Below are 22,894 nucleotides of genomic sequence, written 5' to 3'. Positions count from 1 at the left end.
GAGGTAGCAGAAGTATGTGGCCAGGTATAAATCTCCGGGGTATCTGCTGCACCTCTCTGTTAGCAGCAAAACTTACCCTCCCTGGGGGATTTTGTCACACAATACAACTTTTTGCACTCTTTTCTCTCTCCTCCCTTCCCCGCAGAGCAGCTGTAGTTTTTCCCTCCGTGCCTGCAGCCTGTTTCCTAAAGGATAGCTACCGGGACCGGCTGTTTCGCAATGCCCGTGCAGCCCTGACAAGCCCGCTGCCCTAATTGAGTGTTTCTGCCGGGCGCCGCTCTGCGCTGCTCACGGCGGGCGCCGCTCTGCGCTGCTCACGGCGGGCGCCGCTCTGCGCTGCTCACGGCGGGCGCCGCTCTGCGCTGCTCACGGCGGGCGCCGCTCTGCGCTGCTCACGGCGGGCGCCGCTCTGCGCTGCTCACGGCGGGCGCCGCTCTGCGCTGCTCACGGCGGGCGCCGCTCTGCGCTGCTCACGGCGGGCGCCGCTCTGCGCTGCTCACGGCGGGCGCCGCTCTGCGCTGCTCACGGCGGGCGCCGCTCTGCGCTGCTCACGGCGGGCGCCGCTCTGCGCTGCTCACGGCGGGCGCCGCTCTGCGCTGCTCACGGCGGGCGCCGCTCTGCGCATGCGCGGCCTCGCCGCGGCGCTGGGAGGACTGGGCGCGCACCATAGAGGAGGAGCGACAGACGGCCGTCCTCTCTAGCCGCCCGCCCGGAAGCCGCGGCGGGAGCGGGCGGGCCGGCCGCGCCATGGCGGGGACGGCGCTCAAGCGGCTGATGGCCGAGTACAAGCGTGAGTCGGGGGAGCGGCGGGGTAGGGCACTCCTTGGTATTCTCTCCCGCTGCCCCTCCTGACGGGATCCTTCTTAAAGCCCGGGAGAGCCGGAAGCCGCGGGCTGGGCAGGGGCGGTGACGGCGGCGGGGCAGGCCGTGGGCCTCCCTCCCTCCCGGCGCCTGGGGCACCTCCCTGTGCCCCGCCGGCCACGGTTTCCCAGCCCCCCGCCGGCTGCTCTGCTCTGCTCTGCTCTGCTCCGCTCAGCCTGCAGAGCTGTCCCTGAGTCCCTACAAAGACCGCCGGGGCGGGGGTTTAGGGGGCACCGGAGTCTTTGAAGTGTGGCTGTGTAAGAGGGGGAGTCATGGATGGCACCCCTTCCCTCTGTGAGGTTCTTCTCCCTTCGCTGTTGCTATAGGCCTAGGTGGGTAACCGTCTTGCGCACCGACCCTGCCTGTGAGCCCTAGCTGTTTCGGCTGGGACACCGAGGAGCAGTTTGTGCGCAGTTGACATACCTAGGATTTCATGGCACAGGGAGCTTAGTCATGGGGAATGCCTGGGAATCCTGGGCAAGTGGCAAATTCTTTTATTTTTTTGCCGGTTAAATTTTCCAGGTGGAACAAAATGCAGCCACGGGAGCCTCTTGCAGCTTCTAGCAGCCTTTGTTACCTCAAAGATAGAGGTGTTTGTCAAGACCTTAACGGAAGCGGGGCAGTTAGTAACAGCAGTTAAACTCGAATTTAGTGATCAACAACGTAGACTTGTTTGTTTGAAAATCTGCGTGAGATGTGACTTGCAGGGAGTGGCGAGCTGTGATCTTTGCTGGCTCCACCGGATGGAGCAGGGACCTGCTGCTGTGGGCTGGGTCCCTCTGGGACATCCTATTTCTCCTGGGGTGGGTGATCTGCTCCCCGGTGAGCTTGTGAGGTGTCTGAAGGTGCCTTTTTTTGGCAAGAAATACTTTTTTTTTTATTTACCTAGTTGCTTTTGGCCTCTGATGTTCTGGCTTTTATTTAGGGCAAGGAGGTAGAATGGGGGAAAAAAAGAAGTGTTTGGTAGGTGAAGGATGACGTTAGGCTGTAAGAACTGGCCTCTTGCTTCAGTGAAGGTCATTTACAGAGCTCTCGAGGTTGTCCATGGATGAGGAGTTGTTTCTCGCTTCACCATCATGTAGTGGAAGACTCCATCTATAAAATTAGAGTATTTATAGATGCATGTTTCCTGACAAAAGAACCGCGTTTATTCTCAGACTGCTCTGCAGAGTACAGGTCTCTAAACTGAACTGACACAAAGGTGTTTGTGAGGGCTAGGGCTGGCCTGGGGTGCTCTGCCACTTGGGCTGCTGCTGGTAGCTGCTGGGGTGGTGAGCAAGCCCCGCTGGTGCGGGTAAAGCTTGTGCTGATGGCGTGTCCTAGAAACCTGCATTTTTCTATTGTAATCGAGAAACGCTGACCTGAAAGGCAGCTGCAAAAAGACTTGACTCTGCTTTTATCTGTTCTCTTACATAAATTCCCTTAGTCCCAAAAAACATTTTTGATCCTTTATTGTTGAGAAACTCTGAGATCTTACTAGAATGTCTTGTATGAATGAATTCTGTGGGAAAAAGTGATATTAAATAGCATCAAAAACAAATTGACTTAGTGCTACAGAGAGACATTACGTGAATCTTCTCTTCATAGTTTCCCAGAGTAACACTTACCATGAACTGAGATAACAACTTGTTTGCGATCTGCCTGTATAAATACTTTCCTGACTCTAATAAAACATAGTGTTGTAAAAAATGAATGTAATCTACAATGACTAAGTGTACCATGCTTTTACTTCTGGAAACCTGAGTTACAGAAGTAGAGTAAGCCAGACTTTTTGGTTTCTGTGGCTGGCTGGATTACCCTGTGCTGTATGTGCGTTTCCAGGGTTGTTGCTTTCCTTTAGTGGGTGCACTCATCAAACTTTGACACAAAACCCAGAATCAAGCCTGAATTATAACCCTTCCCTACCTAGTGTTTCACAAAAGACTTGGCAGTTAGTTGTAGCTCTTCAGAAGCTGTTTTGCCCTGTAGAAATTTTCAGCAAAAGTTATTTTGAAAAATAAAAATAGTTCCTAGTCATTGGTAGTTGTGCTGACTCGTTTTGCATAAAAAGAGAAAGTCCTGTCTTGGGAAAGGGCTGTAGTCTGAGGTTCAGCTTTGCGTGAACTTTCAGCTCCCTCCTGACGATGCGTGTTCCTGGTTCATGTTCCCAGTGCAGGCGTAAACACTGTGTGGCCCTGGGTGAATGGGAATGGGGAGATGACTTTAAATGACCCCTTCCTCCTGACTGCCTACCTTGGATTGAATCTTGTATATATCTATGTATATTTGTGCACACAATTTTTTTTCCTTTAATTTTCCTCTTCTTCTTCTCTATCTCTTCCCTTTAGTTACTTCTAGTTGTGACAGAGATGTTTGGCAGTCAGTGCCTTGCTGGTGGGTGTATTTGGTTTACCAGATTTCTAATTCTTTCCTTACTTGCCTTTTTTTTTAGTTTTGGTCTTTGATTTTTTTCCATATATGTGTGTGTGTTTAAATCTTTAAATAAAGGTTTATTGTTACCTTATGTGAAAAATGCTTGATGATGTGAGCAGTTTCTACCTGTTGGAGCCCAAATACATTATTCCATTTTGGGAGAGGCTGTGAATTTGCACTGTTTTCCCTTCCTTGTGGGGAAGGAAGGGAAGGTGGCTCTGAGCAGCCAGATTTATTTTTTGTCCTCATTTAGATCTTTGCATGTTTGGAGCGTGGTGACTTTTTGCTGTCTTATATTTATTCAAGTATTTTTCTACTCTGCCAGAACCAATTTAGATAAAGCTTTCAAAAACATCAGATATAAAAAAGGGCATAATTTCTGTTAGAGCATATGTTTGTTATTAATTCTAGATTTAGCATATTTAGTATTATTAAAGCCTGAAATTAGTCTCTCAATAGCAGCTTATGCTTGTGAGAGTTAAGAGATGGAAATCTTCTTTTTCTACATTTACTGTTTCCTGGCTGCATGATCTTGAAGATATCACTGGCTGGACTTTTAAAATCTAAAATGGGTTATTTTTAAAGTATTAAGCCAAATCTGTAGAGATGCAAGTATGATAGTGCCTAGTTGTATGCACTGTATTTCCTTTCTGGTACAAACAGGTAACAGAGCAGTTGGATTGTAGTGCCAACAGGTATCATTGGGAGTGCTGTCGGGTTAAAAAATATGAGATTTAAGTTAATTCTGAGATTTCAGAATTCACAGAAAAAAATACACCTTTGTTGTACAGAACAAAATCTGGCAGCACTTCAATTGATGTTTCCTTATTGCTTGGAGAGAGTTTGTGTGAGCTGGAAGGAAACTCATGGGGTGCATTGTGATGAGCTGCTCTTGCCGGGGGGAAGAGAGGGATGAATGTTTTGCGGTAGGCCTCTGCAGCTGTCTCTGTTAAACCTGCTTTGAAAATGCTCTTTCCAAAGCATAACACTTAGGAAGTATCTCAGACACACTGTGCTGTGTGTCTGCCTGAGCTTAAACTACCTTATGCCAATTGGATGCTACATCAGAGAAGAGAGAAGAAAACAGACTTTCTGGCAGAGTAGAACAAGAAGATTCTGTTTTCAAGCATCTCAGTCCAGGTGGTATCAGATACTGAAGTGTGTATGTGCCCTTAATATTTCCTGAGTCTTGTGTGTTTAATCACCTTGGAGAAATGCTAAATTGATACAGCTTTTAGAAAGCATACTGTTGAACTTCTCGTTTAAGAATGTGATCAGTCTTTTCATTAACTGCTTTAACAAGAAGGTGTGTTTTCAGTTCTCCTCCTTTTGGCCAAGGTGTAATTGGCCTATAATGACTCCATAATGACCAGTGAAATCAAAAGGGGGGCATTGATTGTGTGTGCACCCAAATCTGCCCCAAGTTCCTAATAGAAGTGTTGCACTTCACTAGTGTCAGCTCCGTTTTATTCAGTCTCAGCTTACAAGCAAAGCTTTAAAGTAAGGTTTAGCTATGGTGCTACAAGCTGGGACTTAATTGTATTTTGATTTGGAAGCAAATCCCATGACTGCGTGCAGCAAAACCACCTTGCAAACTGAACAGGATGCCTTATGGAGATGTGAAGATGGAAACTGCTCCTAATGCTCTCCAGTGCTGAAGAGAGATGTTGCTCTGAATCAGGTGGTGGGCTGCACCACCATGGGCTCCTCCAACATGCATCCAACACATGTGTCTGAGTAGAGAGCTCCCCACTATCCCCCAAACTCTGGGGCACCTTGAAGTGGTTGTGGTGATGTATAGGTGACCTGGTGCCTATACATCACCACAGCCTTCCGTTCCAGCAGCAGCTGCCAGCCTCAGCTTCTCCTCATGACTCTGCTGCTCCTTTGTTTTCTGCAGAGACTTTTCTTGGCCTTCCCCTTTACCTCTTTCAAAACTGATCCCTTTTCTGGCTTTCTGTTTTATCCTTTTTTCCATGTTGACTGCTTGTCCTTCCATCTCTTGGAATCCCTTAATAAGACATTGCTGCTTGTGCATTTGCTCTGTAGGAATGCTGAAGGCTTGCCTGGTGGTAGGGTACTCCGTGGGCACGTCAGGAGGCTGCTTTATCCCATGGCTCCTGCTGATGGCAGCTCTGGTAGTTGGCACTGTGTAGAATACCTGGACAGGAAAGTGGTGTCCTGGCTCTGCCTGCCCCAAAGAGGTTATCTGCCGGCTGGTAGTGGGGGGAAGCCGTGATGCTCTGCAGAACGGGGGCTGCTCTCCAACACAGGTGGGGGGTCCCACAGCTCCATGTGAGGGTGACAGAGCTGCAGTGCCAGCACAGCAGGAGGGCCCCTCTGTGTCTGACGGTTCTGCTCCCACCTTGGTTGTCGCACGGATTGTGAGGTTCCACTCCTCAGAGGTTGTTTCCTGGACCCGCAGTCACTGGTCAGCCACGGGCAAGGAGCTGCTGCATCAAGGGCTCCTGCAAAGTCTTTCTGCTGATCTTGCCCCTTGGAGAAAGGGGATCAAGGGACGTGGCTCTCAGTTTGTGCAAGCTGCCTCTCTTAAGTTAGTGGGTGTAGCTTCAGAATCCCCGTTTCCCCCATCAACATCTTGTGTTGGATGCTGTCCATGCTCAGCACGGGTAGGGAGTTCAACTCTTTGCTATCACTGGGAAATAGTGTACACAGGAACAGAAATGGTACACCAGTGTTTGAGGCCATTGGGTGATGGTGGCTGTGGTGTGTGTGTGCACTGGCACGCTGCTGTCATGGGTGGACAGGCAAGAGGACAATGTGGTGTGGCACTTGCAGAGGGGGAGAGCTTTCCTTGGGAAAGCTTTAAACCATGCACATGGAGGAGCCTTGCAGGCCAGGAGGCCAAACTCAGGCTAGCCAGAAGTTACCCCCAGGCTGCATTCCCTGGAGAGCGGAGAGTGGGCTGTTTCATCTGCTGACATGCTCCTGTTGTGCCACATGACTTGCTTGGGAGGACAGTTGCAGAGGGATGGGGTGGCAGAGGAGAGTGGAGTAGGAGACTGTTTGGCCTAGCTGACTTGTCAAAGTCGTTCTGCAGTGAAAGGTTAAAACAAATACTCCGATCACGTGCTTTTTTGCTGCTCGCTTGAAAATAATTGGAAAAAATTCCTCCTGACATTCCATTAAAATGACCCTATTTTGGAGGCTCTGGTGAGACTAAAGCAGCTGATGTTGTCAGCTACTGGCGATTCATGCTGTGTAGCCCCCAAAAGCTGTGCTCCCAATTTCCCTTTGAATGGCTCTAGACAAATCATGGGGTAGGATGTGACCACCCATGTGGAAAAGGGGTTTTTCCTTCCTCAGTGACCAGGTGTAGTAGCAGCCACTCAAAATCAAAGCTCATGTGCCCCTGCACTGCCCAGTTACTGCTTTGCCTGATCCTTCAGGATGGAAACCTCTTTCACCTGTCTCCAAGGGGAGAGCTGAGCAAGGTGGAGAATTGAACATCCATCCTTGTACAGACCCTTTCCTTGGCAGGTTTTGTCTCTTGCTTCCCACCGCCCCAGTTTTCCTTGGGGGTAGAGAGCTGTACGGAACACCTCTGCATGGCTGCCTGCTGCAGGGGACACACAGATGCTGCCACTGGGCAGTCACAAGAGCTGTCTGCCAGTGCGGGGTCTGAAATGAAAATGCTCCTGGGGTTTTCAAGGGAAATCATGTGAAATATCAGAGGGATTTTCTTCTTAGAGAGAGCCACAAGATGGAGCAAAATTATTCCAGGAGCTCCTGGGTTTGACATCTCCCTCTCTCTGTCTAAAAACATCAACAAGAAAAGCTGTTAGATACTATCAAGCTGGAAAAACCTGCTCCTTAATGTCAGGACGTCCTGGCGAGCCATAACGCTGAGTTTCAATCTGCTGCTGTGCTTTTGAACTTCAATCGGAGAGGTCTGTGCCAAAGTTAATGGCAGTCTGAGTGAACTGAAGAGTTTTGCCATCTTTCGTGTCAGCATATCTCAGCACATTTTTGAATCCAACAGTAACTTATCTGTTTTAAGACAAAAATCTGTGCACTGTTTTGTGCAGCGCTACCCACAATTTTCACGTATAGCTTAACAGAAATTAGGTCAAGCGTCTCTTGTTGGTTTGTGACTTCCCATCTTCCCTAGGTCTGCGTTTGTGCTTGTTTTCATGCGTGGGAATGCATGTGGTGTTTCCTGTGGCTGCGTTTTGCGTGTTACGGGCCACTAGTAGTCCACAGGCCATTGGTTAGGAAACACTGTTCTAGATAAGCAGCTCACAGCCCTTATTTAAGTTGGTCTAATTACTGTCACCTCCTCTGGTCTGACACCCTCGGAGCATCACCTCCTGCTGCCTGCTCCGCGTCTCGCTCAGAGCTGTGGGGCTGGTGTTCAGCCCCCCAGGGACTGCAGGTCTGCTGGTTGCCTGTGCACGGCTGAACTTTGCCTCGCCAGTTGCTACCACCCCGTGGGACTTCGGAAACTGGAAGTTGGTGGTCATTGCACTAGATAGTAGAAAAACTGGTTATTATTCTATCAGCGCACAGAGTACTGGGCTTCAGTAGGCTTGAAGTGACGTACTGATGCTGAAGGTGACTGTATGATTTGGAATTGTACCAGTTTCCTACAGAAAGTGAGGGTTGATGGATCCAAACTTGCCATGTGCAGCCAAGGTTGCTTTTTGTTTGCTGCTTCTTTTTTTACTCATATTTTCCAGGCCATGCAGGGGGAGTTGGATTGAATTCAAGGAACAGAGGTGCTTGTCAAATCTCTCTTGCTTCTGCTTCTCCAACTTTTTGCGTCATTTTGGGTTTTGTATTGAGATGCTGTCAAGTCTGAATTGGTGCAGAGAGGTTACAGGAATACAATCTGTTTGCTCTTCATGCTCTTGAGTTTGTACCTGCAGATACCACAGTGCTCCAAGAGGAGAGTGTTTCCTATGCTTTGTGGAAAGAGTTTTTTTTCTTCCTTCTCAGTTTTAAATTGTTGCTCCTGGGAAGACTAGTTTTGGGAGCCTGAAAAAAACACAAAATGCCAAATAATTTTGTCTAGAAAACTGTCTTGCATGTAGAAGTTAAATTGTCAGCAGTGATATACTGGGGCCTTCTGGATGTGGAGTTTTGCCCAGTAAAGCATGGCCAGAAGATTCCTCCCATGGTGTCCTCAAGCTTTTCTCCAAGGGTGTTTGCTGGTGGGGCCTCTGTACTAAGCTGTGGCCACACAAATGTTAGCCAAAATGCTCAGGCTTGCAGGTCATGTTAACCTTCCTTGTGTTTTTATTTTTACAGAGCTGACCTTGAACCCACCAGAAGGGATAGTAGCAGGTGAGGAGCTGAGCAGGGTTTGTGCACTGTGAAGTTCTAGCCGTATATTCAGGTAGCACTAAGCATTGTTTTGTTTTTTCTTAATAGGTCCCATGAATGAAGAGAACTTCTTTGAATGGGAAGCTCTAATTATGTGAGTTAATATTGTTTTGTATCTGAAATCAACACTTGCAAATTACGATTAGCTTCTAGGAGGACAAGAATGTAAAAAAAATAACATCAGTTCTGCATAGCATCGACCTTGGCCTACCTTTGGCTGGGAACTTCTTTTCTGACCCAAACAGGGAATTGTATTTGGAATTTAAACAGTGTGGCAGAGGCAGTATTGGGACTTAAGTGGACTTAATCGTTTGGGATTGGGACTTAATCTTTTGTTGTACAGGTGTCATTATAATAAGCAACACTCAGCATAAGTAACTTGCAAATTTGACAGGAATCCTCATTTGGGCTCCCTTGGATATAGGTTGTATATACAAACACTGTAGGAAACAATGAATTGGTCACACAAACCTGTTGGGAACGTTACTCAACTGCAAGTACAGGACAGGTTTTTCTCATGTTTTAAGTGGAGCAAAATACACAGATTATCAGTGATAGGAGGAAAAAAAATCAATGTCTAAAATTAGTTTACTTTTCAATTTTTTTCTAGAAAAATGGAAGGGGATTGATCTGAGACAGTATTCAAATTTAAAAAAAATTCTTTTGAAATTCTTTACATTTCATGAATTGGCTGGTGTTGAAAAGATGTTGGATGCAGTGGTTCCGTGTAGAAAGCTCTTCTGTTGGTGAATAGCTCTGATTGCTACCTGTTTTGTTTTGAGGGGTGACAAAGACTTCTTTACAAAGCTGTGTCCTCCCCCTTCCACTCCCAAACTGATGGGTATGGTTGTTCCTAGCAAAACTTGCCAGGAAAAGACAAAATCTTGCCCAGCATCTTACAAGTTGTCTTCTCTTTTGCTTGTACTCTCTTACTTATGCTGTACCCTTCTTTGGGAACTTTGAGTACATGGAATAACTGGTGATTTTTACAAAATAAAGTTCTAAAACAGTAGGGGAGAGGAAAAGAGACCTTTGTCACTCAGGTCTGACAATTTATGCAAATGCTACAGAATTAAAAGATGAAGAAGCTCCAAACTAAGTCTGTCTTGTGTTGTTAGGGTTGATCAGGCTCTGTGTTTCAAGTTTTCTTTAGTAAGGGTTGGTGGCTTCCTTTCCTTCAGCCAGGGCCAGGGGGTCCCAGAGGACACCATAGGCAGCAGGTGGTGGCTATGGTCCTGCTCGCAGCGTGCCTGCTGTGCTCTTGGCAGGTTTTCACTGCAACCACCAGTGCTGACTTATGAGATTCTCAACTAGCGTGGGTGACAGAATTTTCCTAGCTTGGTTTGCTTGGAGTGTGTTGACTAGGGATGAAAAACGAGATTTCTGTCTCTTGGGATTAGGTACACAACCAATACAAAAGCGTCCCAAGCTATAGTGTATCACCTATTCCACACAAGCTGGCTGCGTGGGTGATCCTACTTTATGGCAAGGGTGAGCCTCGGAGTTATTTTAGGCCTTGGTAAATGGAGGTTTGGATTACCACTGCTTGTTTGATGATTGATATGAAGAGTTGGCAGATGCCTCTGCTTATGTGCAGTGATTTATCCTGTGATGAACAGGTTGTACTTCCTGGTAGCTTAGTCCCCTGAAAATAAACACTTAGCACGGAAATAGGTAATTTGTTGCCTGCCACTAAAGATGTTGGCTGCAGTGTCTTAACGCTTTCTCTTTCTGCAAGTGGAATAGTTATCACTCTTCTGAAACACGCGCTATGTGATGTACCAAATTTCAGTTCAGACAGCTGTGCGTTGCTTGGAGTGTAGAAGTCCCAGAGGATTTAATGCACTTCTTGGAACATGGAAGAAAATTCCTGCCTAGCAGTACTTTCTCGTAGCAGAGATTGTGTGGTTGAGTAGAGCTTTCATGGGGGACACACAGAAGTACTTTTGGATTTGATTCATTACCTAGAAAATAGTTTTTCTGATGTAACAAATTCTTAAAGAACAGAGGAGCTGCTTGCAGACTTGAAAGCCCTTTAAAGTGCTGAGTGTTGAGCTTCAGGTCTTTGTCAGCGCAAAATGAGAGGCGGAGGTGCTTTAATTTTGGTTACTGTATTGTGTGTGTGTCATAATAAAATTATATTTTAAGATCTGCTAAATTCTGAAGCTGTGGTACAATAGAAACATGTTTACCCTAAACACGTTTGGTTACTTTCATCTCTTTACAAAACTCTTATTAGTAGAAGTGTTTGCATACATTTGGAAAACAAGCTAAATGACTTGTTTATATTTGTCTGTGATAATCTTCTCGAAGGTTTTGTAATCTCAAATGTGCTGTGTGAGATTCTGGGAATGAAAGAAGTACAGATGAGGAAATTAAAGTTGGCTTCAAATTTTTAGACAGATGAAGTGCAAAAGGTAAGTAAGTAGCGTAATAATGACAAGAACAGAATACTTTTTTTTTTCCTTCACCCAATTTATATAAAGCTAGAGCACATGTAATAGCAAAAAAAAAGAAAAAGACCTAAGAGAGAAAAGACATGGCCCATTTATCAATTCAGAGGTGGGTTGGGTAATGTTACAAAGATTGATGTAAGAGGTTGGCTCGGAGATAAAAGAATGCCTTTTAAAATAATGGTCATAATAATTTGTATTTCTGGTGTTCTTGCCTGCAGCAGCAGTGCTGGATAAATGTCAAACGTATAAATGTTAAGGCTGTATTGACATGTCTGAATGATAGAACAGTTCTTACGCTCCCAAAGTGAGTGTAATAGATCCAGAACTGAAAATACAATGTGGTAATCTCTCTGAACAGTGGAGGTTTGGAGTCTGGCATAAAATGCACCCTTTTGATGAGACATCAAACAGTAGCTGAATTAGAGTATTTATGAAAGCCAAATCTTTGCAACAGGGTGACTTATTTGTGATGATAAATAGCCCCAGCATGTCAAGAGAGTTTACCATAATGCTGCTCAGTTCCTTAGCGCTGCATGAGGTCCTACAAGCTGCATTGTGTTGTGCAAGTTCGTGAATTTAACATTTCAAGACCAAGTTTTGCCCTCTTTGGTTGGCATATACAAGTGTGTGTTGCTATTAAAGTTTATCCCCAAAAGACACAAAACCGTGTAATTAAGAACCTTATTGGCCTAAAGATCGCTTGAAAACGAAACAGTATAAATTGAAGTCAACTTATCAAAAACCTGTCTGAAAAGGTAATTAGATCTATAATTAGGCTTATGACTTTTGTTTAGCATGGAATTCCCCTTTTCGGCATCTGATGACTGTGGGTTTTGGTCTTTTTCCAGCATCTTTTTACAAGTAAGAAGCCATTTACAAATGTACGTGAAGCTATGATTACAGAATTAATTGTCCTCATCAATGCGCTTTTCCCTCCTATTTTGGCAGATACTCATCAACCTTTTCTTCCCCTTGCCTAAGTAATAGCTAGCTCATGGAGTTCAGAGTTCCTTATTTTCATGCTATGTCTTATGTTGACAGACTTGTTTGTAACATCTCTCGCACAACTAAACAGTCTGGTTGTCTAGCAAGTCATTTAATGCCATATAATGGCTGGAGGAGAACTGATGTCCGCTCCTCAGTGCTTTAGGAAAGTCTGTAGAGGATAGCATCATGCGCAGAAAAAGATGCAGAGACTGCCTGCTTTGCAGGCTGCGAAGAGTCTTAGATGGAGCAGGTTTAGGACAAGGTTTTTCTTAGAGTTGTACGCTTCAAGCCTGTGCAGGATGAGTGCCTTCCCTGTGCACATGGTTGGTAATGGCAAGTGCTTTGTCATTCCTGGGGTATGGGAGCTGCTTAAGGCAACTGGCCTGTTGGCTGGGTGCTTTTTGCTCAGTGAGATGGGTGTCACCACTGGGTGGTCTGAGTGTTTCTTAGAGGAAGCCTAATCAAGTACTGGGTAGTCTGGACTTCAGCTAGCATAGCAGCTCAGACGAGATCATAGCATAAGGCACGGAGGCTTTGAATGTGGTGTACTTTGAAATCTCTGCAGAGCAGGTGGTGCGACTGCAAAAGGTGCTGTGCTCTTTACCTCTCTGGCCCTGCCCATGTCCTTTTTGAACTGAAAGTGATGCTGTCAAGTTTAAATGTTGCGGCTTCCTGAGTGTTTTGTAGTTGCAAATGCTGTCTTGGATTAACTTTAATAATTTCTTTGAAGTTGATCCTGGCAGCAATGAATAGCTAAAACAAAAGCATTTTCCTCACATAATACAGGGCCTAAAATGGAGCGTGTTGGATTAACATATTTGACAGAAGAGCCCTTAAGGCTGTGTGTTTGCTCTCAAAACAGAACATAAGACACCCACCAGCTTTTCAATATGTGTATGTACATAGTCTTAGAAGTTCAACAATAAGCCTTTAAAATGCAGCTGAAATTAAAATCTTCATGAAAAAATGCATTCAGTTTGCTCTCAGATGTGAATTGAATCCCGACTAAATTTAGGGAAAAGGCCAGAAAGGAAACAAAATGGTTGAGGTGGTTTAGCTTTCATTCTTGTAATATGTTGATGCATTTCTCTCATCTTACCCGCCAGTGTCAATATTCAGGTTTAAATCACATAGTTCTTGTGTTTATCTACCAGCCAAGTCTTTTGAATCCCAAAGTTTAAGAGAGTGAGCCTCCTAGGGCTTTAGGTTTTGCTGGTCTCAATTTTCTTTTTCTGTAGGTTACTAATTGCAGTCTTAACTGTTAGGAGTCCTTGAACTTTTATGTTCTTTCTGGCATGGAGGATGCGGATTGGGAGGAGGCATGAATATATTTCTAAACCTTATTTCCCAGACAGTATAACCCTTGTTTGAAGAGCTTTTTACTAAATACATGAGGTTTCCTTGGCTAAGATTTTCAGTGATGAAGCTTGTTTCATGATCTTTCCAATCAGGGGAGATCATGTTTGTGTTACAACTTCCAGATGTTTTATCGAGTTTGAATAAGTCATGTGTAATAAACTTTTCTGCTCACCTTCCAAAAATGTTTTATGTAGGGAGAGTAAAATAGTTGTCTTTATATTCTCAACTTGATTGCACTTTGAACTAGATGATGAACACAATAAGGAAATGTTTCTACAAGAACCCTGATGAAGCCATTTGTTCTCCATGTGCACTTGAGGGAGTGCAAACTAAATACCTTAAGTCTGCAAAGAAACATTGTTGTCCTGCATCTAGCAATTATGGTCCCTGAGCTGTGTTTTTATTTTTACAAAACATTGCTGTGTTTTTTGCATCAGATAGTGGTAAGTGTTTATGTGTGGTTATGCTTGATACTGGCAGTTTGAATCTCCATAGGTTTTATAAATTATTTTTGAGCTACAGTATTTGACATCTCTGTCTTGTGCAGCATTAACAGTATCTTCAAAGGCACAGGAGTCCCACACCTGCCTCTGCTTTCTCTTGACATGCAGATGCTCAAATCCTGGAACATGCCTTGGAGCCAGATACTCCAATTATATTCAGACACACCCTGCTAATTAACAGTGTTGTGACCTTCCTAGTAATTTAGTGTGCAAGCTTTGATTTCCCCCTTACCTCCCAAACCCCATATTTGGATTTAAGTTTGAGGTGTGGGGTAAGAGTGCATTAACTCTTTGTTTTCTGGAGAAGATGATATAACCCACACCTCAAATGTCTCATTAGACAAGAATTTGGGTGAAAGAACTGTTTAAAACTCTGATGAATAGCTTTTTATCTGTTTCTAGGGGTCCTGAAGACACCTGTTTCGAGTATGGGGTTTTCCCTGCTATTCTGAGCTTTCCACTCGACTACCCATTAAGTCCTCCGAAGATGAGGTTCACATGCGAGATGTTCCATCCAAACAGTGAGTCTGACACAGCAGGACGTACAGGGGAGTGGGTTGCTTGTGCACCTTAAAACCAAACTTTTGCAGCAGGAGAGCTGGCATCCTTACCAAGAGTGGTTGTCTCCCTTTCCAACCTTGAGTGTGCAGTAGGAGTGTTCAGCTGCCCAGCAACTTTGTTCTGTCTTAGGGTCTCTTTATCACATTATTCCTCATATACCTTTTGGTTGTAAACAATCAAATAAAGATTCCAACAATTTCACTGCATTTAAGATCATTCCAGGAATACTTGTAACTATTGTATAAATAGTCTAAAGATAAATCTTCTGCACATGATGTGAAATTTAGTGAATTAATACAGACACTTTCCAGTCTTGCTCTGTGGCTTGTATTTAAGTAGTTTGGTGTTATTTTAACGAGTGAAAATTTGTTCATATTGATCAAAGTTTGGATGCAGCTTTATTTGGCACCATGGCTTCTTCCCCATTAAGTCACAGGTTTAGTAACATTTCTGATGTGATCTTTCTGAAATACAGAGTGCTCTGTCCAAGCAGATGACACATTTGCCGGTGTTTAATATTAAGACTTTGCTGGCCTTTTCTTTGTAATTCTGATGGTGACAATATTATCTTAAGACTTTCCAGTGGAAGTAATTGAAGTAACAACAAGTACAGCTAACAAGTTTGAGCCTTGGACAGGTAAAAACCCTAAAGCCCCCTTTCACATCCTGGAGCACTACTTTCTGGAGTCAGCCTTGGCATTCTTTGTAAAATTGGTGCTTATGACATCTGCTAAATCAACACGGATTGTGTAAATATTGTTTATCATCACCCAGATTTCATGGGCTCGATCTGTATTCTAGGCTATTAGGTCTCTGCCGCTTGAGAGCAATAAAAGGAAAATGCTGCCCTCCTGCCTAGTGTTTCCTTCCCAGCTGATGTTCCTCCACTTGCACAATACAAATCTTAATCTCAGCTGGGAATTGATTTATTTCATCCTATTCCAAGGAATTTTGCAATTTCTTGAAGATCCTCTGTTCTTCCCTTCTCAAAACACCACTGATGCAGATTCTTGCCCATTTAATCCACAAGCATCTTTCTGTTCTGTGGAGGACACACCTGCATGTCACAGTGTAGAACTGTGCGGACGTGCCCAGGGCAGTGTAGCATCACCTCTGAAGCTCTGATGTCTGCAGCAATGCAACGTTTGGCACCTGGAAGCAGTGTGGCTGCATTGGCACCGTGCTCCAGCTGGACTAATTCACCCAAACTTCTTGGCAGGACAGGTCTCTGTGAGCAAATCCGTGTCCATGCAATACTCTTCAGCTCCAGTTCTGGACTTGGCTTGAGGTTCGCTGCTCGCAGCTGCTTTGTGTGCAGCATAGCTAGGAGGAGTAGGGTGCGGAGAAGCACAAACTGCCTGGCTCTCATATGTTACAGAATGGCTGTACATGCGGGCACTTCCTCAGTGGGGTTAACTGGAACATGCTGGATGGTCAGCTCAGCTCTTTAAATTCCCGTGACTCTGGGTCATGTTAATCTAAAGTTGAGATCACCAAAAGTAGACATTTGAATCTTTCTTCTCAGGTAGGATTGTGGTGGTCTGGTTATACCCAGAAAGACTGTAGAAATGGGTGGCTGTGCTGTGCTTTTTCTGTTCCTTAAGTCCTTACTCCTCCACCTGTGAGGAATTGCCAGGAAAATGTTTAAAAAGTCTGCTGTGTTACCTTATCTTTGCTGTTTGTGTTATGTACAGGGGGAACTGAGACACCACAGAACTATCTTCTCTTAAAATAAGATGATGTTCATGGATGCTCTGGCTTCAAAGTAGTGATTAATGGCAAGTCTTGCATTAGCACTTAGTGACAAAGTGGAAAGATACATATGTCTTCCTGGAATCACCCTTTGCTGTCTTGACTGTGCCACTGTGGTCCAGCTGTTTTAAATGAGGCACTGCATAAAAACATTAGAGTAACTTACAAGTGAAATACCTTCTACCAGTGTGTTCCTAACTTTCAAGGAGAAGTGCTGATTCAGCATGTGCTGTTTTCATCTCTTCCAGCTATGGCTAGACCAGCTCCAGTCTCCAGCCTGAGGCTGCAAGGGAGGGGATGTAAATAAAAGTCTTCCAAAGTGCTTATGTGTTGCAGGCTTGTGCAGACATTAGCTGGGTGAATGGAAGGAACTAGAAATGAGCACAACTGCCTCCAGTGGTCATTCCCTCTTTTTGTTTTGTCTTGTTTTCCTGGCAATGGCACACCTTTGGTCACCTGAGGCATAGAAGCACTGAAAATACTGGGCTAAAGTTGTCATTCCCTGGGAGGCTGCAGAATTAGGCCATGTTGCTAAAGCAGTGTTTTGAACTCCATTCTCTTTGTGTTGCCTCTTCAACCTTTCTTTGGCCTCATCAAGTCAGTGGAGTCCAGTATCTGTGAAGATGACCTGTACTGTTGCAGATGCTTTGCATACGCTAAAGGTGGGAGGGGAAGATGTCTGTATCCTTAATTGATAGGTTACCTTGCTTCCATGCGCTTTAATGCAGCTGAGCTTTAAGCAAAATTTTAAAAAGTAGTGTGAACTCTTCTGGTTGCACCTCAGTAATGTTCAAAATAAGATGATTTATATTGTTTATAACATGCCACTTTTCCCTCCTTGCTGCAGCAGAGCAAGTTTGCTTAATTCTTTTAATGGTCACAGTCCAGTGGAGGATTTCAACATGCATTCAGTGCTGTGTGACTGTTACCCTTCGATTTAAGTAGGACTGATTACCTGCTTGGAGCTGTGTCTGTGCATAAATACTTGCCTTGTTCCACCAGGCTGCACCTCTTATTTTTTCCATGGAGCCTGTCACTGGTTATTAAATGACACGAGTGCTCCCAGCAGGCTTCTGTTGGGGAAGGATGACCCAAGTTTATTAGATTTGCTTAAGGGAAATTTTTGCTAGATTTTTGTCTTTCAGATTTTGTGTCCTCTTGCCTTTGGAAGAGGAAATTTAAAACTGGGTTTAGCTTCAGTCATGCAAAGGTCAAGTCCAAATATTCATCTGTGCTAAAGATCTGGAGAGGTCAAGTGTTTCCACTGAGTAACAGTCAATCCCCTGTACGTCTTGTGCAGTTTACCCAGATGGGAGAGTTTGCATCTCTATTCTTCATGCTCCTGGGGATGATCCCATGGGATATGAGAGCAGCGCTGAGCGGTGGAGTCCCGTGCAGAGTGTGGAAAAGATCCTCTTGTCGGTTGTTAGCATGCTGGCAGGTAAGGAGTGCTGTTTTATTAGCAGTAGCTCAGATAGCAGTTACTGAGTTAGCTAGAGCTGCTTCTTGCTGTTTGATTTGTTAAGGGAGCAAAGGACATTTTAAGCTGCTCAGCAGCAACCACCATTCCTAAAGCCCTAGTATTTATTTATTAATACATGAGTTCTCTGAAAATAATTGAAAAAAATAAGACTGAATTAGTAAACAGGTGTTTCCAGCTTTGCGAGCGACTGCACTGCTTTCCTTCCAGCTCAGCAGCAGCCAAGCAGATGGTGTGATGGTCAGGTAGGTCCAGAGGCTCAGTTGGTTCCCTGCTCAAAACCTGTGCTCCATCTTTGTATTTGCTATGATGTCTGTTCAGCTCTTGCAGGTCTTAAAGTTATTGATTACAGCCTGTGTTGGATTTGGCTTTAGCAGCTGAAGGGTTACCAGCCAGATCTAACCAGTATGGTAAACTGGAGTCCATGGCCTCTGTGATTCACAAGCCAGCACCCTCCATTTCTGTTTGTTATTTGTCAGCCTGGGAATGTACCCCATTCTGCCATCTCTGGTTCAGAGGAAGGCTTCTTGAGAAGAGGGGTGGGGTGAAAAACCTTTTGTGCAGCCTTTTAAATGGATTTCCCTAAATCCAGCAAGAGCTATGGATCAGCTCTGTTGTGTACAGCTCCCTGAAAGATGGATCCTTTTCCACATAGTGGACAGAGCCACTGAATTGCCTGAAAAGGGCAGAGCCATGTCCCTTAGAATTGGTTTTGAGTGATAAAAGATTTTAGACAGTTTGGAGGGTTTAGAAGCAGCAAAGTTGATCAAAGAGCAAACAACAGATTCTTACGTGGGACTGTTTTAGCTTCAGAATAGTAACCTACTGTTGGGAAGCTGTGCAGACAAACAGTACCTCGCTGGGCTTCCTGTGGCCTCCAAGAACTTGGTTTGTGGTGCAGCCTTACCTAGACTGGTTAGTGTGGGAGTCACCTGATCTTGTTCTCTGCCTGTGCTTCCTGTTTTCCCATGGCTTTTGGAGGAATTAGTCTAAAACATCAGTGGTCAGCTTCTTTCAGGCTGCTGGCAAACTCTCGGCTCTGGCTCTGCAGATGGCGTAAGCCCAAGCTTGCCAAACTGGGCGACCTGCACATCTACTGGCTTTTAAGGGCCGACCATCAGCATTGTGTCGAGAAAGACATGAGCCCAAGATGTCTGCCATGAACTGAGCTGGGGTGGATTTGGAATAGTGTGTGAAGCAAAATGGGTAGAGTACGTTCTGTCTTAGTGACTTGTCTAATTCCGTGACAGTTGTTCCACTGACCACAAACCTGATAAATCCCGCATTAGAAAATGAAGTGTGGGAGTCACAGGGGTTTAATGTACTTTGTAAAGCACTCTGAAATCCTTGGGTGAAAAATGTTGCAGAAATGGAAGCATTCTATGGGTTTTCTTGTTTTGTTTTGTTGTATTTTAATAGAACAAGCTATCCCAAAGAGTGACAGAGCCTGTTTGGGTGGCCTGGTTGGGAGGGCTTTGTGTCTGTGAAGCCACAGAACCAGAAAAAACATTTTGCAGGGAGCAGTGTGCAGTTTTAAAAACCCTTGACGACACTGGCGGTGCTGCATTGTGTTGTTCCATGTGCATGCTGGGGCTCAACTGCTGAGAGCGTAAACAAAGGAAAGTCTTGCTCCTCTGCCACTTGTTTCTTACCTAAACTTGACCTTGCTGTGATATTCTCTTGTGATCAGTTAAATCAGAACCATTCAGGAATCCAGCAGCTGTCATTGGATTTTCTTTAGTGGTGTTTCTGTAGTCCCAAGCAGGGGAAGTGTGCTAAAGCCACAGGGAAGTGGCAGTACAGAGGCATTACTGAAAAAGCAAGGGTCTTGCTCCATTGCCTACCTGCCCACCTATCTTTCAGTCTTTCTCGTTTCAGAGCCAAATGATGAAAGTGGAGCCAATGTAGACGCCTCCAAGATGTGGCGGGAAGACAGAGAACAATTTAACAAAATTGCCAAGCAGATTGTGCAGAAGTCACTTGGACTTTAAGCTCACAGACTGAAGTGTTTTGTTATTTCTCTCCACCTGAAAACGAGCAGTGCTCAGTGCTGATACCAAAAAGGAAAACTTTGCAAAACTATTGGCCTAGTCCTTCTTATCATTAATTATTTATTTATCATCTCTTCTCTTCATCCACTGCTCCAGAGAAGCCTCTAATTCACTCACTAAACGATGTGGAAAAGGGATTTAGTACTAGGGAAAAATACAGAGATGTTGTTTCACAGGCTGCTCGTTGCTACCTCACTTCATGGTATGGAATGCTTGGAGACTTTGCAGTCTGCAGCCCGCCTTTGCCAATCTGCTGTTTGAGAACAGAGCTGGTTTGGATCACCTGCTGGAAGAATTAGTTGTATGTTTTTATAGGTAGCATTACCTCTGGAGCACCAGTAGACAGGAAATAACCTATCAAATTTATGATACTCGCCAAGTTAAGGACAGCATTTGCAGTCAGAACTGATTGAAGAGTATAGTTAGCAAGAGAGGCTGAAAAACAAGGTTATAGTCAGGATGTGTTAGCAAAGAAAGTGATTGTGCAGCAAGTAACTTTAAGAGAAGATCTAGGGAGTTGTTGTCAGTGACTGTCTGGGTGTCTAGAATGGGCTGATGTTCCCACGTAACACTGTGAGTTTGTACTGAGCCTTTAAGTCAGTGTTTCCTTGGAAGAAATCCCAAGACCTGCTTTATTATTCCTTAAAGACACTCAGTTGTAAACTTTACATTCAATTAGAGGTGCAGGATGTAAAGACTGGATTCTTAAACACTTTGGTCAGGTTCACCATGGGCGAGGTAGGTCACTGGCAGCCTGAAAATCCAGTGAGAATGTGTCTGCTCTATTGGGCATGTAAAGTATCTCTGCAATGTCAGCTCCTGTTCTGTTGACATTTGGGTGTTGAGAGGATTAGGCACTGCTGGCCTTTGCCGTTACAGCCCAGGTCACCTGTTTTTCAGGTGAACGAGTGAAGATGAACGTGATGAATTTTGTAAATTAACTGTAACACTTCTTTATGTTGACTGTTCTTGTGTATTTAAATATGAGTCAGAGAAGACACTGACTGTGTTTCTAGAGGATGGTACGACACATGTTTAGAACTGCAGAGTATTGTAGCCAACTGCTGGTGTGGAGGGTGCGGGAAATACCAGCTGCAATGACCAGTTTGTAAAACTGCTTAGGCCACGGGTGACCTTTGTGTTTTGCAAGTGAATCTCTTGTGTAGGTCGAAATCTTTTCCAATTTACTACAAGCAATAACATGCCCATTGATAGCACATGGAATCAAATTTTGTTGGCAGCTTTAAACAGGCTAAATTTGAGAAGGGCTTTATTTTTTTTCTGTGAAAAGCATGTGACATGGAAGGAGTCGCACTGTGGAGAAAGCTTTACAGAGGTGATTGTGTGCATGCACGTGTGTACAACTTGTCAGTATTTATGTCTTGCTGTCTGTGCTGCATATTCACGTGCTGCAGATTGCCGTATGCCATCGTTCTGTACCTCTGAAGAGTTTGTATTGCTACAACTTGCTGATTTTACCTCCTTGTAGAAGTAATTCTTGCTTTGGTGTAAGGGTGGGAGCAGGACCTGACATAGTTTGGGAGCAGAGATGATGAAATAGCATTGTACCTAACTAGTATTTCAAGGCATACAGGAAAATGTAGCACTTATATGCAAACTGGGACTGTTTTTGAACTGTAGTAGATGGAGCGTTGCTCCTGGGAGTACTGCAGCCGCTTTTGGAAACAACGCTGGAGAGCTGTGAGTGCCATATGGCAAATGATGGATTCAGCAGATGTGGCAAAAGTGGGCTTTTTTTAAGTGCAGGGTATTTTATTCATGTGTGCTCACTCATTACCTTTATTTTATGGTGGGATTTAGTCTGTATACTGAAAATAAAGTGATTATATTTTCTCCTTTCATAGATGTATGCAAATGTATTGCAGTGGATGTTTTATATGGGTAACCAACTGGTCGAGAGTCCAATTCTGACTTGATCCAAAGGAGTGGAAGGGTTTATTCTGATGCAGTTAAAACATGGGATGCTTTAGAAGAGTGGAAGAGTTGACACAGTTGCTTGGGCTTTCCAGGCAAGTGTCTTGTCTCTAATGATGGCAGTGACCTGATAATTCAAAGAAAACTATAAAAATCTGACAGCCAGCAGATGTGATGCAGTTTGCTTCTTACAAAGGTCTTGTTATGATCCATGTGTCTGGCCTAGGAAGATATTGTTATGGCAACAGGTGGATCACGAGTTTTAATATATCATTCAAAATCTGCTGATATTAGCTCTTGGATTTGAGAAGGTCAGTTAGATGTCCAATTCCTACTGAGAATTTCCATAGTCCCCAAATCTCTGTCGCTTAGAAATAAAATAATTTCTTTTTAAGTGACTGGCATGCAGCAGGCTTGCTAACTCAGGTGTTTTAAGCCACCCAGTGAACATATACACCAGGGAGTCTTGCAGGTGACAAAATGTAAGCAGAAGTCCACCTCAGAGGACTAAAACTTGCCTTGTCAAGGTGAGAAGAACTGTCCTTGAACGATGGCGGTTTGCTTAGCTGAAACCGGCGGTGAGCATTTGTGTTCATTGAAAGGCTTAAACATGGCATTGCAGTCGGCATGTTAGATTCCCTGTTTGTTTTACTCGCAGGAAAGAAATAAAAACTCATCATCATTATTCCGTAATAAACTGAATCCTTGCACACAGCATGAGGGTTCATCTTGCACAACTCCATGCCTGTGCGGAGGCGGGTGGGCTCCTGCTGTGCCCAGCTTGCCCTGAGAGGGTTTCACCGCACAGGCAGCTTATTACAACTGGGGAACACCTGAGAGTTAAAGCTTGTAAAGCTGCTGTGTTGATCCCATGATAGACTTCCCTGAAAGGCTTAATCCTCCCCCTTCGTAAAAGAATACTCATGTTGGCAGAGTGTGTAATACTAGCCAGTAGCAATGTTTTTCTGAGCAGTTACCTTTTTTCAGTCTGAAACAGTTACTATAAAACATGTTCCTCAGGGAGTGTTGGAGCTTTACAGCTGTTACGCATGCAAGTAAAGTATTAAAGATGAAAAAAACCCCTTTCTCTGGGTTATATTTGCTTTAGGCTCTTATATTAAAAAAAAACAAAACCCTTCAACAAAGCTGTAAAAATGCAAGCAACGTCCTCTTTAAAGCTTTTGTATATAC

At 44.4% G+C, this 22,894-nt stretch overlaps 1 protein-coding gene across 4 annotated transcripts; it reads left to right on the top strand.

Moving 5' to 3' along the window:
• Positions 1–647: 647 nt before the first annotated feature.
• Positions 648–21,634, top strand: UBE2G2 (ubiquitin conjugating enzyme E2 G2). 4 transcript variants are annotated; one of them, XM_075507752.1, is made up of 7 exons: positions 747–790; positions 8,545–8,580; positions 8,668–8,713; positions 10,933–11,036; positions 14,327–14,445; positions 17,538–17,678; positions 19,581–21,634. In XM_075507752.1, the coding sequence occupies exons 4-7, from the start codon at positions 11,023–11,025 to the stop codon at positions 19,706–19,708; spliced, it is 402 nt and encodes a 133-aa protein (XP_075363867.1). In that variant the 5' UTR covers positions 747–790; positions 8,545–8,580; positions 8,668–8,713; positions 10,933–11,022; the 3' UTR covers positions 19,709–21,634. The 4 variants fall into 4 exon arrangements, with proteins under 4 accessions (XP_075363864.1, XP_075363865.1, XP_075363867.1 ...); XM_075507749.1 differs by lacking the exon at positions 10,933–11,036 and having other exon boundaries at positions 648–790; XM_075507750.1 differs by lacking the exon at positions 10,933–11,036 and having other exon boundaries at positions 650–790; positions 19,596–21,634.
• The last annotated feature ends 1,260 nt before the right edge of the window (positions 21,635–22,894 follow it).

This window comes from Mycteria americana, chromosome 7 (genome assembly GCF_035582795.1).
Source record: "Mycteria americana isolate JAX WOST 10 ecotype Jacksonville Zoo and Gardens chromosome 7, USCA_MyAme_1.0, whole genome shotgun sequence".
NCBI lineage: Eukaryota > Metazoa > Chordata > Aves > Ciconiiformes > Ciconiidae > Mycteria > Mycteria americana.
The sequence above is the reverse complement of the archived record's forward strand: the minus strand, read 5'-3'. Positions and strand labels throughout refer to the sequence as shown.

Excerpts from the sequence above, each read along its gene's own strand:
- UBE2G2 (XM_075507749.1), top strand. The coding sequence starts at position 748 with ATGGCGGGGACGGCGCTCAAGCGGCTGATGGCCGAGTACAAGC. Across the intron at positions 791-8,544 it reads GCTGATGGCCGAGTACAAGC|AGCTGACCTTGAACCCACCA; the intron begins GTGAGTCGGGGG and ends TTATTTTTACAG. Across the intron at positions 14,446-17,537 it reads CGAGATGTTCCATCCAAACA|TTTACCCAGATGGGAGAGTT; the intron begins GTGAGTCTGACA and ends CGTCTTGTGCAG.